This window comes from Centrocercus urophasianus, unplaced genomic scaffold (genome assembly GCF_019232065.1).
Source record: "Centrocercus urophasianus isolate 14NV4802_14NV808 unplaced genomic scaffold, USGS_Curo_1.0 seq_18, whole genome shotgun sequence".
In the NCBI taxonomy this organism is placed as follows: domain Eukaryota; kingdom Metazoa; phylum Chordata; class Aves; order Galliformes; family Phasianidae; genus Centrocercus; species Centrocercus urophasianus.
The window spans coordinates 11,416,717-11,430,277 of NW_024884733.1; the positions used below are offsets into that span (position 1 = coordinate 11,416,717).

General features: G+C 40.4%; 1 protein-coding gene across 1 annotated transcript; it reads left to right on the forward strand.

The window, feature by feature from the left end:
• Positions 1-569: 569 nt before the first annotated feature.
• On the forward strand, positions 570-13,481 carry DBT (dihydrolipoamide branched chain transacylase E2). Its single transcript, XM_042818976.1, has 11 exons — positions 570-657; positions 4,555-4,678; positions 4,849-4,924; positions 6,055-6,236; positions 7,080-7,207; positions 8,977-9,205; positions 9,695-9,861; positions 10,771-10,848; positions 11,478-11,669; positions 11,840-11,911; positions 12,846-13,481. The coding sequence occupies exons 1-11, from the start codon at positions 607-609 to the stop codon at positions 13,011-13,013; spliced, it is 1,467 nt and encodes a 488-aa protein (XP_042674910.1). The 5' UTR covers positions 570-606; the 3' UTR covers positions 13,014-13,481.
• The last annotated feature ends 80 nt before the right edge of the window (positions 13,482-13,561 follow it).

Consider the following 13,561-nt stretch of genomic DNA (forward strand, 5'->3'; position numbering starts at 1 on the left):
AAGCGAATCGCCCCGCCGGGTGCCCGTGCCGGATAGCGGCAGAGCAGGCGCAGAGCGGAGCCTCCCGCCCGCAGTGCGTTGGGGGCGGCACCGCCGCTTGAGGCGCCGCCGGGTCCCACCGCCCCGGCGCCGCGCCGCGGGAGGGGCAGAAGCCTTCCCGCCCCGCTGCCGGGCCCTGCCTGGAGAAGACCTCTGCCCCGGGTTCGCGGCCTCCCGAAGCAGGAGAGCGGCCGGACCGTAGCCGTCACGTTTGCGAGCGAGCAGCTCTCTCCATAGGGGCCCGTTACGAGAACTACGCGGAGGCCAATCGCGGGGCTCTGGGAGCGGCCGGCCCTCGCGCTACTTGCACTCCTCTGCCGCCGAGGCGCGCGGCCGTCGCTCCGTCAGCGGCTTTCCCACGGGACCCCGACAGGTGACGGCCTCCCGCCGCTCCCCGCGGGCGTGTCTCGGCCCCGAGGCGGCGCCGCCGCCACCGCCCCGCACACAGCCGGGCCCCCGCCGCCGCCCCCCGGCCCGGCTGGTTGGCTGCGGCCGGCGTGGCCGCGCGCGGGTTGGCCGCTCGGTGGGAGGTGTGCGGGGCGTGGGGCTGCCTCTTCCCGGAGGAAGATGGCTGCCGTGACCGCTCTCAGGAGCAGCTGCAGGACTGCGGGGCGCCTGGTAAGGGTAGCGGGGGTCCTGCGGGTGCCGGCTCCGTTCGCCGGCAAAAGCGGTGCGCGGCGTCTGCGCCTCGCCTTCGTCCCGAGTCCCCGCCGCTTCCTACCGGCAGCGAGCGGCAGCCCCCCCTGTACGAACGCGGACAGCGCGGGGACCGGCGGCTCCCCTCAGCCGTGCCCCCGGCGCTGCCCGTGACCCCGCTGCCCGTCAGCTCGCGAAGCTCGGCCTGATCCCCGCGGTGTCGGGCGCCGCTCGTGCCCCCTTCCCCAGGGACTGCCCGCGTTCCCGCACCTCGATGTGTTCCCGCTGGCCGCGTTTCCTGCGAGAAGAGCCCGTGCCTCCCGTGACGGGCCGCTGCCATCCTCTTCTTGCGTTACCTCTCGGTCGTCCGACTATAGCACTGCCCAAACGTTTTGCTGCCTTGCGGCCGTGGATCAGTCCCTTGGTGTAGCGAGGGATCCTTGTATAGAAGGGGAAGCAGGCGTTTCCCCGGAATCCAGCAACCCACGTTCTTGTAAATTAAACTGTGCAGGTGCCTCACCGTGCTTCAGCATGTGAGTCCACTGGTTGTTCTTTTGGATGCTTATAATCTCTAGAGCACGTGCCATCATGAGGACGTTATTCTTGTAATTACTGGATTTTTGGCTGTGAGTAACTTGCTTTAGAATTTGGAAATGGGAGCTTCTTTTTAGTTTTCTTCTTAGCCAAACCACCTGCTTTTGCATTCGGAGGGTCATTGTGATGAGATGAGAGTGTTCATCTTATCAGTGTGGACGCTGAACAGTGTACTTTGGAGTTGGCCGTTTATGGTAGGCATTTCCAGCAGCACATTGTGATTCTTGCTGAGCACTGGTTCTTGTGACCACCTACTGTGAAGCAGTGTTAACATCCAAGAAATCAGGATGGATGGTTATTGCAATTCTGAAGTATTACATTTTTTCTCAGTATTCTTGCAAACCCTTTGAGTGGTGATGGGTGGGAGGATGGGCTGTGGAGGCTTTACATTGTGATGAGGGGAAGAAAGGAGCCTGAGGTTCTTGTGTTACGTGGTGAGGAGAGAACAGTGATCTGGAGAGTATAGCATGGCGGTGTTATGGAAGAGGAGGACATCGATTCAGCATATAGGTAACTATATAGTTGGAAGTGGAGAGTATTAGGCAGAACAAATCCAGTGTAAGTAAACAACTCGATATGGACAGCAAGTCAAAAGAGTTCTGTAGAAGATTATCTTTGATGTGGAATCATTACTTCTGAGCACAGTGTACACTGATGGCTGAAGTATGTCTGCGTGTCATAGAATCACCAAGGCTTGGAAAAGATCTACAAGATCATCCAGTCCAAACATCCACCTATCACCAATAGTTCTCAATAAACCATATCTCTCAATGATATGTCTAAATGTTCCTTGAACACCACCAGGGTCAATGACTCCACCGCCTCTCTGGGCAGCCCATTCCAGCTTTCAGAGTGACATCCAACCTGAATCTCCCCTGGCACAACTTGAAGCCATTCCTTCTAATCCTATTGCTAGTTATGTGGAAGAAGAGGCCAACCCCCAGCTCACTGCAGCCTCCCTTCAGGTAGTTACAGAGAGTGATAGCTTCTCCCCTGAGCTTCCTCCTATCCAGACTGACCAATCCCTGCTCCCTCAGTTGCTTCTCATAAGGCTTGTGCTCCAGACCCCTCACCAGCTTCGTTGCCCCTCTGTGGACACTCTCCAGGGCCTCAGTGTCTTTGTTGTAGTAAGGAGCCCAAAAATTGAATGCAGTACTTGAGGTACAGCCTCACCAGTGCTGAGTACAGAGGTATGATTACCTCCCTGCTCCTGCTAGCACTACTATTTCTGCTACAAGCCAGGATGCTGTTGGCCTTCTTGGCTACCTGGGCACACTGCTGGCTCATGTTCAGCTGAGTATCAACCAGTATCCCCGGATCCATTTCCTCTATGCTCTTCCAGCCACTCTGCCCCAAGCCTGTAATGTTGCCTGGCATTGCTATGGCCAAAGTGCAGGACCCAACACTTGGTCTTGTTGAACCTCATCCCACTGGCTTCAGGCCAGTGATTATCTGACAGCTTCCATGCATCTCATGCAACTTTCAGTCATTTTTTATAACAAATCTCTCATGTGAGCTGCTTAGTCAAAAAAGATCTGTTAACAAAACTGACAATTCTATCAATTCTGTTAAGATGTACACCATCATAAAATGTAACACTGACAAGAAAGCTTTGACACACTTACACTTCTAAGCTGGAAGACAGCGCAGTGTTTTACCATGATTTTGGCATTGTAAAACAAATTTGCATTCAGAATAGGCAGAGTCACAGATCAAAATATTACTGAACTACTACAGTCAAGGGTGGACACTCATCAAGTAATCCATCACCAGTATACTGTGTAACAACATTCTGTGCTGAGGCCTGCAGTCAGTTTTTAGGGTAAGCGATTAAGAAAAGCACAATAAACTTCTTCCCAAAGACACAACTCTGAGTGAACTAAGTGGGCAGCACCAATCATGCCCCGAAAGATTTACTGTTTGTTCATTATAGAAATTAGAAGAATATTTGCTCAAGATCAGAGGATGCAATCTTAGTAGCCGGCAGATGCAAAGTAACTCAGTATTACTGACTTTGCTGTGTCCTTTATTAGAGATTGTTTTGTGTAAATATTTGCTCCTAAAGGAAAGGTGATATTAAGTATAACTATCAATGCTAGATGGAATAATACAGAAAACATGTACATAGTCAATTCAGAATTGTACAGCTTTCAGGATAATCTGCACATTAAAAGTATAGTATAAAATCAAATAGTTCAGCAATGAGGGGTGAGTGGGAGGGGAATCAGCAAGTTTCATGTGCTCTGAAATTCTTTGAAGGGATATTAAAAAAGTAAGTTAAAATGAACTTTCCCATACAGGTGTCCTGTTTTCTGCCTCATCTGAGAAGATAATTTCTAAATTTTACAGTTTTGAGCTACTGGAGGTACACTGTAGCACCTGTTTTTTTTATTTTTATTTTTAATCTCTAAATTAATTAGAGATAGTATCTACAGATCATTTGTTATTTTTATTAACTTGACATCACACAAGGCACCATAACACCAGAATTAAGTGAGATTTAAGAAATATTACTAAATAAGAAAGGGCATGAACTAACTTCTGATGAGATTAATGGTAAAATGCTTGTTTATGTCAATGCAAGTGCTACTGCCTTTGTTTTGACCAAGATCACCACCAATTACATGATGTTCTAAAGCATACACCTTTGTACCAAGAATCTTTCAGAAAATTCTGATGACCTTTGAAGTTGATTTCTGGATGAATATAATTACAATTGAAGTTACTTAAAGATGCTTATCTCCTTTACATTAACAGAATTAAAAGGATAACTGTGCCCTCTGTTGTGAATTTCTTTTCCCATATTTAATTCTGATTGGCTTTTGATTGGAATAAGAGCTGGCAAAGAAAAACATGCTGATTTTTTTTTTCTTGCAGTCTACAGGACTCTACAGCATTCACACTGCATGAGAGTATTTCAGATGTCTAATGTAGTTGATATTATCTATGCTTTTTGTGTGTGTGTCTTGGCTGAACTACTTGTTTACAGAAACTATAGCAATTATGAATCTCTTATCAAATGTTGTAATGATTTTTGTTAATTTCTTATGCTGTTGTGGCTTTAATCTCTTATGTGTTGTGTTAGTAAAAGAAGTTAAAGACATGGCAAAGTTCATGCCAATTTAATGGTTATTATATATTCAGTAATATTCATTTTGATTGTATTTTCCTAAGAAGTTCTCCATAGAAATTACATGTTCTGATGACTTCTGTTGCATCATTAATGCTAAGTGAACTCTGTCTTCTCAGCCTAATGTTTTAACACCTGAGACTTTTTTCCCCCAGGTTTGTGTTCACCACGTTAGATCGTGCAGCAGCATCCGCTTTATAAAATCAAAATATGCGTGCGTGTTTGACAAATCTGCCTTCAACTTTAGTCAGCAGCAGCGATTATTCAGAACATCTGCTGGTAATCTTTTTCATAATAAAATATTTCAATTTGCTCTTTTATGAATGTTATGTCAGTGGCTTGAATATAAATGGTATTTAACTATTTTTATTGTGTACGGTTTATTCTGTCTGATGTCTTACACTTAATATTAAGCAAGCTGACTTTCCTTGTTTTTTTTGTTTTTTAAGTTTCAAGTGGCCAAATTGTCCAGTTTAAGCTTTCTGATATTGGAGAGGGTATTACAGAGGTGACTGTGAAAGAATGGTAAGCTCAGCTTCCTTAGAAATACATTAAGACATCAGCAAGTAGTTTAAATACTATCTGTAATTATCAAGTATCAATAATTATTTCAGAGAGTATGTTTTCTATTGAAAGACTATTGAAGTCTTTCAAGTTTTGATTTCTACATTTTGAACCTTTGTATGTAGTGACCTTTACATTTTGTTTATTAAAATCTGTTATATTTGGGAATAGAAAAGGTAGAGGAAATGGCATGCCCTAACTGCACTTGTATGTAGGCTTTCTTTCAGTGATTATTGTTTTTAGAGGAGATCTAGGCTGAGCTTTGGAACGTTAGAAAAAGTGACAATTCCAGAGAATCCACATGGTTTTGTCCTGTACCCCTTCTCCATTTACTTTCATAGAAAAATGTAAATTGTTCCTAGAAAGGCAGCAAGTAATAGTTTAAGCAAAATCAAAGTGTCAAGTAGAGCAAGACAGTGTTGGAATGCCTTGCTCTTTGTACAAATAGGATCATTAGGAGGCTTGGTTTGGAGGTTACCTTAAAGACTAGCTCTCACCCCCTGCTATGGGCAGGCAGGGCTGCCACCCACCAGATTAGGCTACACAGGGCCCTACCTAACTTGGCCTTGAATGCCTCCAGAGTTGGGGCATCTACAGCTTCTCTGGGCAGCCTGTGCCAGAGTGCCACCACACTATGAGTAAGGAAGGTAAAATAGGAGAAATATTTCTTTGTATGGGAGACAGTTTCCCACTTCCAGTTTTTTTTCTGCAACTGATTATATACTGGTCTTGACAACTTGAAACAGAGACCTTCTTCAGCTTCAAACCAAGTTAGTCTTTTTTTTTTCTTTCTTTTTTCTTTTTTCTTTTTTGAGGTGGTTTATAATCTGTCACAAAAAAATTTTCTTAGCAGAAATAATAGTAAAAATTGTGTATGTGATTGTATTCTGAAATGTGTCATTTCACACAAGTGGTTTTGGAGTAATCTGGTGGAAAGTATATAGCAAATGTATCAGCTGTATTATCTGTCACTTTATCCAGAATGTGTTTTGTATTATGAGGATATATCTAACTGAACTTAATCTAAAGAATACACACCATAGGTTTTTATTGTTATATTGTTTTATACTAGCATGTGTCTTTTCTCTTAGGTATATAAAAGAAGGTGATAGTGTTTCTCAGTTTGATAGCATCTGTGAAGTGCAAAGTGATAAAGCTTCTGTTACTATTACTAGTCGTTATGATGGCATCATTAGAAAACTCCATTACAATTTAGATGAAATAGCTTATGTTGGAAAACCACTTGTGGACATTGAAATTGATGCTTCAAAAGGTATTGTAAGCAGTTTTTCTCTTGCATATTTTGTGTTTGTCAGCTAGAGCACGTTGCCCAGAACCATGTTCACATGACTTTGGACGTCGCAAAGGGTGGGACTCCACAGACTCTTTAGGTAGCATGCCCCAGTGCTCAGTTACCCTCACAGTGAAAACATTTTTCCTGTGCACTGACAAAGCTTCCTGTGTTCCAGTTTGTGCCCAGGAGGTATTTCATCCTTACACTGGATGTTGCTGAAAGAGCTTTACTTTGTCTTCTTTACACTCTCTCTTCAAATATTTATATGCTTTGATGAGATCCACCTATCTCATCAGAGGAACCATCTTTTTCTAGGCTAAACAGTCCCAGCTCTGTCACCCTTTTTTCATAGGAGGAATGTCCCAATCCCTTGATCATCTTTGTTGGCCCTTAGCTGAACTCCCTCCATTACCTCCATCTCTCTCTTGTTCTGGGCCTGGGCTGGATACAGTACTTGAGATGTGACTCCACTAGAGCTGGGTAGAGGGGAAGGATCACCTTTCTCAGCCTGCTGGCAACACTGCTCTAAACAGAGCCTTGGGCAGCGTTAGATACCTTTTCCAGAAAGACTTGTTGCTTGCTCATGTGCAGCCTTTACTCTGAGAGTCCTATATTTAACTGCATTTGTCTAGAAACACCAAGGTAGGTGTTTTTAGCTAATACTTCCTTTGTTAGTTTTTGTAAGAAATTTGAGACTTTGTTCTGCCTTTTTTTTTCAAGTGCCTATTAACATGTGCCTGAGTTAGAAACTTTAAAGCAAATTCTGAAATTTAACAAGTATCTATAACCTAATCAAATTAAACTTTTTCTTCTTGCTTTCAGGTGTTGCTCCAGAAGAGGATGTTGTTGAAACACCAGCTATGTCTCATGAGGAACACACACACCAGGAGATAAAAGGTCACAAAACATTAGCAACGCCTGCAGTTCGTCGTCTTGCTATGGAAAACAATGTAAGTTTGCTGAATTACGTCTTGTCACATTTTATCCCTCTTTTATGTACCAGTTTGACTGACTGAGAGGATATGGATTAGAGGATAGTACAGTGAGGGATGTCTTGTTTTTGAATATATTTCAAATGTGTAAACACCATTGTAGAGATGGAGATAATTATGCTTTCTGATGATTATGGCAAGTTAGGAAAGAATTAGTTGGCTTAAAATGCAGCTATGTTACTTTCGGATGGTGGTTTCTGAAAAACAGTGGAAGTATTGGAATGGATCCGTAGGGCAGAGCAGGAAGTAGGGAAAAATTTAATCTCAGATTTAGCTACCATGCTCTGTTCTTCAGACTTACGTAAGAGCAAGTGATGGAATATATGGTCCTTTAAGGACTTTTCTAATTCATTTTCTGTGTTAATCCACTGTTTTTTGAAAGCTTATGGTGCATTTTTTTGCGAAAAATAAAACAACAAATAGAGAAATTTAAATGACAAATAACTCTCTTCAAATTAATACTTCATTATTGATCCTGTGATAACAAGGTAAGTAGTATTCACTGTTCTTCCTTTAAGTATGCAATTAAGATGTCTTATGAGCCTTTTAGGTGATTCAAACAATGTTGCATACCTAGTAAATCACAGAAGGTGATACCTGATGCTACAAAGGCACATGGGTTCTTTAGAGATCCTGGGTAGAATGAAGATGCTACTAAGCTGTAATTACAATTAAAGCATTGCTAGTTCACCAAATTTTTGTAATTAGCGTAGCACAGATTTTATTTATTGATTGATTTATTAATAGTGTAGTGTACAGTTAATCAGTATTTGTTCTAATCACCTGGACCATATCAGGCCAAAATAATAATAGTTAGTATGCAATATAACAGTCACAATCTGGATTTGTAGAAGATGTAAAGGAATATGAGTCACTCCCTCCATCCTTGGAGGAAGCATACCGCAGTGGAGCTGTCCCTGAGCGCCAGGGTCACACATTTTGCTGTCCAGCAGTGGATCCATTCCAAATCCCCCCTTAAGACTTGCAGCTGCTTGATTTTACAGGCTGTGCTCTGTGTCCTGTTAAGCTTCCCTGTTCTGTGGTGGCTTTGTTGGGTTCATTTTGGGTGGTTGAGTGCCCAGGACCTTCAAGATGCCAATGGGGAGGGAAAAGTTGTCTAGCTACCTGCAGCCTTCAAAGTCAGTGAGGAGAGGGTGAGCAAGGACTAATACAAGACCCATTTGCTGTAATAGATACTGGATATTTGTCTCATAAAATGTTGTTGCGTTATGCTGACATTCTTTCGTAGAGCCTTTTGTGATAGGACAAGGGGAAGGAAATGCTTTCAAAATAGAAGAGAGGAGATTTAGATTAGATTTAAGGACAGATTTTTTTGCAAATAAGAGTGGTGAGGCACTGGAACCTGGAACAGGTTGCCCAGACAGGTGATGGACGCCCTGTCTTTGGAGGCATTCAAAGTCAGGCTGGACCAGGCTCTGAGCAAATTATCTAGCCGTAGATGTCCCTTTTTTTTTTTTTTAATGTGGGGGAGTTGGGGTAGGTGGCCTTTATGGATCCTTTCCAACTCAAAAGATTCTGTGATTCCATGCTAACCATATTAACAGGGATTAGGAGACAGGAGTTCTGGTTCCAGAAAGGGAAATAAAATGGCAGATATGTTGGATCAATAACTGTTAACCATATTTCATAGTATAGGAATACTTATATTGCTGTAAATATGTATATTGCTGTAAAGACAGTGTCATAATTTGTTACATACTTTTCAGATTAAATTGAGTGAAGTTATTGGAACAGGGAAAGATAACAGAATCCTGAAGGAAGACATTCTCAATTTTTTGGCCAAACAAACGGGAGCTATCCTACCTCCATCACCAAAGGCGTTGTCAAAATCAGAGACAGCGCCAACTGCTCCAAAGGACAGAGCGCGCAAAATTCCAACACCTGTTTCCAGACCCATTGTGTTTTCAGGAAAAGATAAAACCGAACCTATAACAGGTAAATCATCAAGTACAAAAATCTTGAGAAATTGTTTGCAGTGAACTGCTGGTGAATGTAACTCAATGAACGTTTGTCTCCACTTGATGGGAGTGTTTCAATTTATTATTTTAAGCGAGAAATAGGAAAACATGCTCTCTGCAAGAAGATGTTGCATAAAGTTATTATTTTCTGATATAATTGTTCCTATTTTGGGCGGATGAAGTTTGGATGCAAGTTGCACTTGCTCATTTTTAACCCATGTTTCCTCGGGTTTATTCTGAAACAGGTTGGAATTTAGAAACACTTGTGAATTTGTTACAGTTTGAGTCATCATGTAATTAGTTGTAAAGTTATTTCTTTCAGAGAAACAATAAAAGACACAGAGATAAGAAAAAATCTCATTGAAAGAGGAAAATGATAGATTTTAATTTTCAAATAATTGGAATTTCACTCTCAGTTCCAAGAAGTTAATTTTGTTCACGTAAGAAGTCAGTGAATATTTTCCAGGTTTTCACAAGGCAATGGTAAAGACTATGAGTGCTGCCTTAAAGATCCCTCACTTTGGTTATTGTGATGAGATTGATTTGACTCACCTTGTTCAGTTGCGAGAAGAGCTCAAACCTTTAGCACAAAGTCGTGGAATTAAGCTTTCCTTTATGCCTTTCTTCATAAAGGTAAGAAATGCAGCAGAACACCATATGGAGTACTAATGCAGATTTTACCAAAATCTTATGATAGATCTTTGTTTTAAGTTTGGAGCACACAGATCACAAGAAAAACATCAGCTTTTCTTGTTCAATGCATCGTTTATCAATTTACCGTTGGGACTGTAGTTAGGTTAGATGATATGGGAATGGAGAAAAAAGAGCAGATACAGCATGATGCAGTAAGTGAGTAAACATCACTGAGTGTGTAATTTAAACAAAACATATTTTAGAAACAATTGGTAGTTTTGATGACCTTCATTAAAATCAGTCTCACTTAAAATGCCATGTAAGCGTTGTTGCTGGTAGTGAATCCCTCAGATGAATGAATATGTTTATGTTGTTCAGGTGAATTGAACATATGCCTTCTCTGGTTCAAACATGTACTCATGTAGTTGTCATGGTTTCATTTCCAGTTGCTGTCATCACTGGAGGCTGAATGCGTAGCTTAATCTAAAATTTCTGATAATGCTATTTCAACTGGAGTGTCAAGTACTTATTTTGCTCACTCTTTTTAGGGGGAATTACTGTTCCCTGCAATAACCACCTAATTGGAGAGTTTAGAATGAAATTGCTGTGGAATATCCTAACTTTTTTCTTGGGTTATGAATTCTAATTGTGGAACAGGAAATAACTTGAGAAATTGATTATTACTTTTTGTATGTCTGCCTGACACATGTTTGTTTTTTATAAGTTTTTCCTTCTGTTACTGTGATCATAACAGAATATCAACATGCATAGGAGCATGTAGGAGAGTTGAAGCCACATTTGATTGCATCAAGGAAATCTAGATTATTAGCCTCATTTGTCTCCCAGTGTTCCTTATCCATGCACTTCTCTGAGTTATTAAGTATAAGAATATATCTTTATGTTTAACAGGCAACTTCTCTAGGATTATTGCAGTATCCCATTCTTAATGCCTCTTTGGATGACAGCTGTCAGAATGTCACTTACAAGGTTTGTAAACTTTTTGATAAAAGTTGTGAGCAGAAAACCCAAAATAACATTTGATGAGGGCTTTTCAGAATGTCTGAGGCAATGAATATAAAAACTGTGACAGTGTGCTGGAAAAGAACTTAAGTATCCAGATTCTGTCTCAGATTAGATTTCATTCAATATAGATTTTATTTCAGTGGTTTATTTAATTAAAGTCATTTTTTCACTTCAGCTTGCTCTCAAAAATGCTTATTACTACAGTGATTTCCTCTTTTCCCACTGAAGATAGACCAAACAATTGTAATGATAATATCTAAAATCCAAAGACAGTAATTTTTAGTAATGGCACAGTGACTCTGCTGTTTGGACTCTCAGCTATTATGTACTTAAATCATATTTTAAGCTTAGTTTTGATAAAACTCATTTAATTTTTGTACAAGGTGCTGGCCAAATACTTCTATAAAGAAGTCTATTTTCTTAAGTGATGTGTATATATGTGTGTGTGTATATATTTACATATAGTTAGTAAAACTTCCTTTTGTGCTGTTTTATCAGACTCACTCAGATGAATCCTTACATGCTCCTTCTAGCAAGTATGCATGTTGTGTTGACTGCTTCTGTTAATGTCTGGTTCATGAAACTTATTGTAGGCTTCACACAACATTGGAGTTGCTATGGACACAGAACAAGGTTTAATTGTCCCAAATGTGAAAAATGTTCAAGTCAGTAGTATCTTTGAGATTGCTTCTGAATTAAATCGCCTACAAGCCTTGGGCTCTGCCAGCCAACTGGGAACAAATGACCTCACTGGGGGAACATTCACCCTTTCAAATATTGGCACAGTAAGTACAAGAAAAATGAGAACTTGCATCTGAAAACTGCATTTGAAGTGAACATCTTAATAAAAGTTTGATATGCAGAGAACAAAATGAGCAGTAATTCCTGCAAGAAGCATTTCAAATAAGTGATACAATTATTTGTTAACTAGTATCCCCGGCATTTTCTTTTTTAGATTGGTGGTACTTACGCCAAGGCAGTGATTCTACCTCCTGAAGTCGCTATTGGAGCACTTGGAAAGATACAGGTATACTGACTATCTCAGTAATATCACACAGAATCACAGAATCACAAGGTTGGAAACGACCTGCAAGATCATCTAGTCCAACCACCCTCCCATTCCTATCAGTACCACAATATGTTTAACTCTCGGGAACTAAGGTGGTTTTCAGTGAAAATGTTCTTACGTGTTTCCTTGTTTTTAATTTAAACTTGACTTCTTTCTGTTAAATAAGTGCCTAGCTTGTGATTAAAAAACGTTGTGGTATTTTTAGATGGCTAAGCAGAGACACTGAAGTCTTTTATGCCAAAGTTTCAGCTTTTTCTCTAGAATTCTCTAACATTCACTCAGGTCTGTATTTAATCTTCTAGTTATTAGGAAACAACATAAACATTTTTTTGAAGTTTTTGCAACGTGGCAATATCAGTCTTACTATGATTAAGGAGAAAACTTGAGACTTAAAGTATTTTGATAGTATTTAGCTTTATGAGCCAGATGGCTGAATCTACACAGAACTCTGTGGTCATGGCAGTTTCTTATTTTCTGAACTTTGGTATTTAACTATTTAATGCAGACATTTGAGATCAATGCTGGAAATGACATTAATATCAATTAAAAATACTTTTCACGTGTTCTTCCTATGAGCCTCATTTCAGGAATGCTTTAGGAAAACTGTCATTTTGAGCAGTAAAAGTGCAAGTAATTATTCAGGAGAAAGCTTCTGGGTCAGTGAAAGTTTTCACTACTTGTCTATATCCAGGATGGTGGAAAGTGGATATCGCTGTTTATTATGTTGGTTCACAGAAACAGCATGGGAAGATCTTTCATTTCTGAATGACACTACTGCTGTCTGTCTGACTTAGCAAAATATTTGAATTTAGATTAACAATAAAAATGTGGTTTTGTTAAAGAAAATATGTAATATTTCTATTTTTATCTTACTCCTTTCACTGGTTTTTAGGTTCTTCCTCGATTTAATGGGAAAGGTGAAGTATTTAAAGCACAGATAATGAATGTGAGCTGGTCAGCTGATCACCGTATTATTGATGGAGCTACAATGGCCCGTTTTTCTAACCTCTGGAAATCTTATTTGGAGAACCCTGCTTCGATGCTGCTAGACCTTAAATAAAGGAAATCATGGCTAGAATATGCCTTTAAACTGTGTTAGACTGAATAACTACAAAAGCTGGCTTTGCTAGCACATGCCCTTTGCTACTCATATTATATAATAACTTTCTGTGGTTAAAAGTTCTCAACAGCTGATATCAGTCTATCAATTAATTGTTACTTCTTTTAATTAGTAGTGCTGTATTTTCTTCTACAGCAGGCTGTCAATAGGTCATGGCACAACTTCTGAATATGGTGATGGATTGTCTTTATTTTGCCTTCTGTAATACATATGATTGTAAGACTGGTGTAAATGAATCACTGATCTACATCTGTCATATTTTTAAACAGGTTAGCTCATTTTGAAGGTGAAAACGCACAGTTCTTCTTTGTTGGAAACAAATTTATCTTAACAGATAATATCAAAATTTCCGAAAGAAGTTATGCAAAATTAAATGCAAATAAAATGCCAATTATGCTTCTGCTGTAAGATGTCCAGAGAGCTTTTTGTTGTTTAACAGAGTTAAACTCTCAGGTTTAACTACTAGTCCACTTTTTCCTGGTATTAAT

What these genes read in the sequence shown, in the direction of transcription:
- DBT (XM_042818976.1), top strand. Translation starts at nt 607, where the DNA reads ATGGCTGCCGTGACCGCTCTCAGGAGCAGCTGCAGGACTGCGGGGCGC. An exon ending in ATTATTCAGAACATCTGCTG is followed by an intron (nt 4,679 to 4,848) that starts GTAATCTTTTTC and finishes TTGTTTTTTAAG; the next exon opens with TTTCAAGTGGCCAAATTGTC. An exon ending in GAGCACTTGGAAAGATACAG is followed by an intron (nt 11,912 to 12,845) that starts GTATACTGACTA and finishes ACTGGTTTTTAG; the next exon opens with GTTCTTCCTCGATTTAATGG.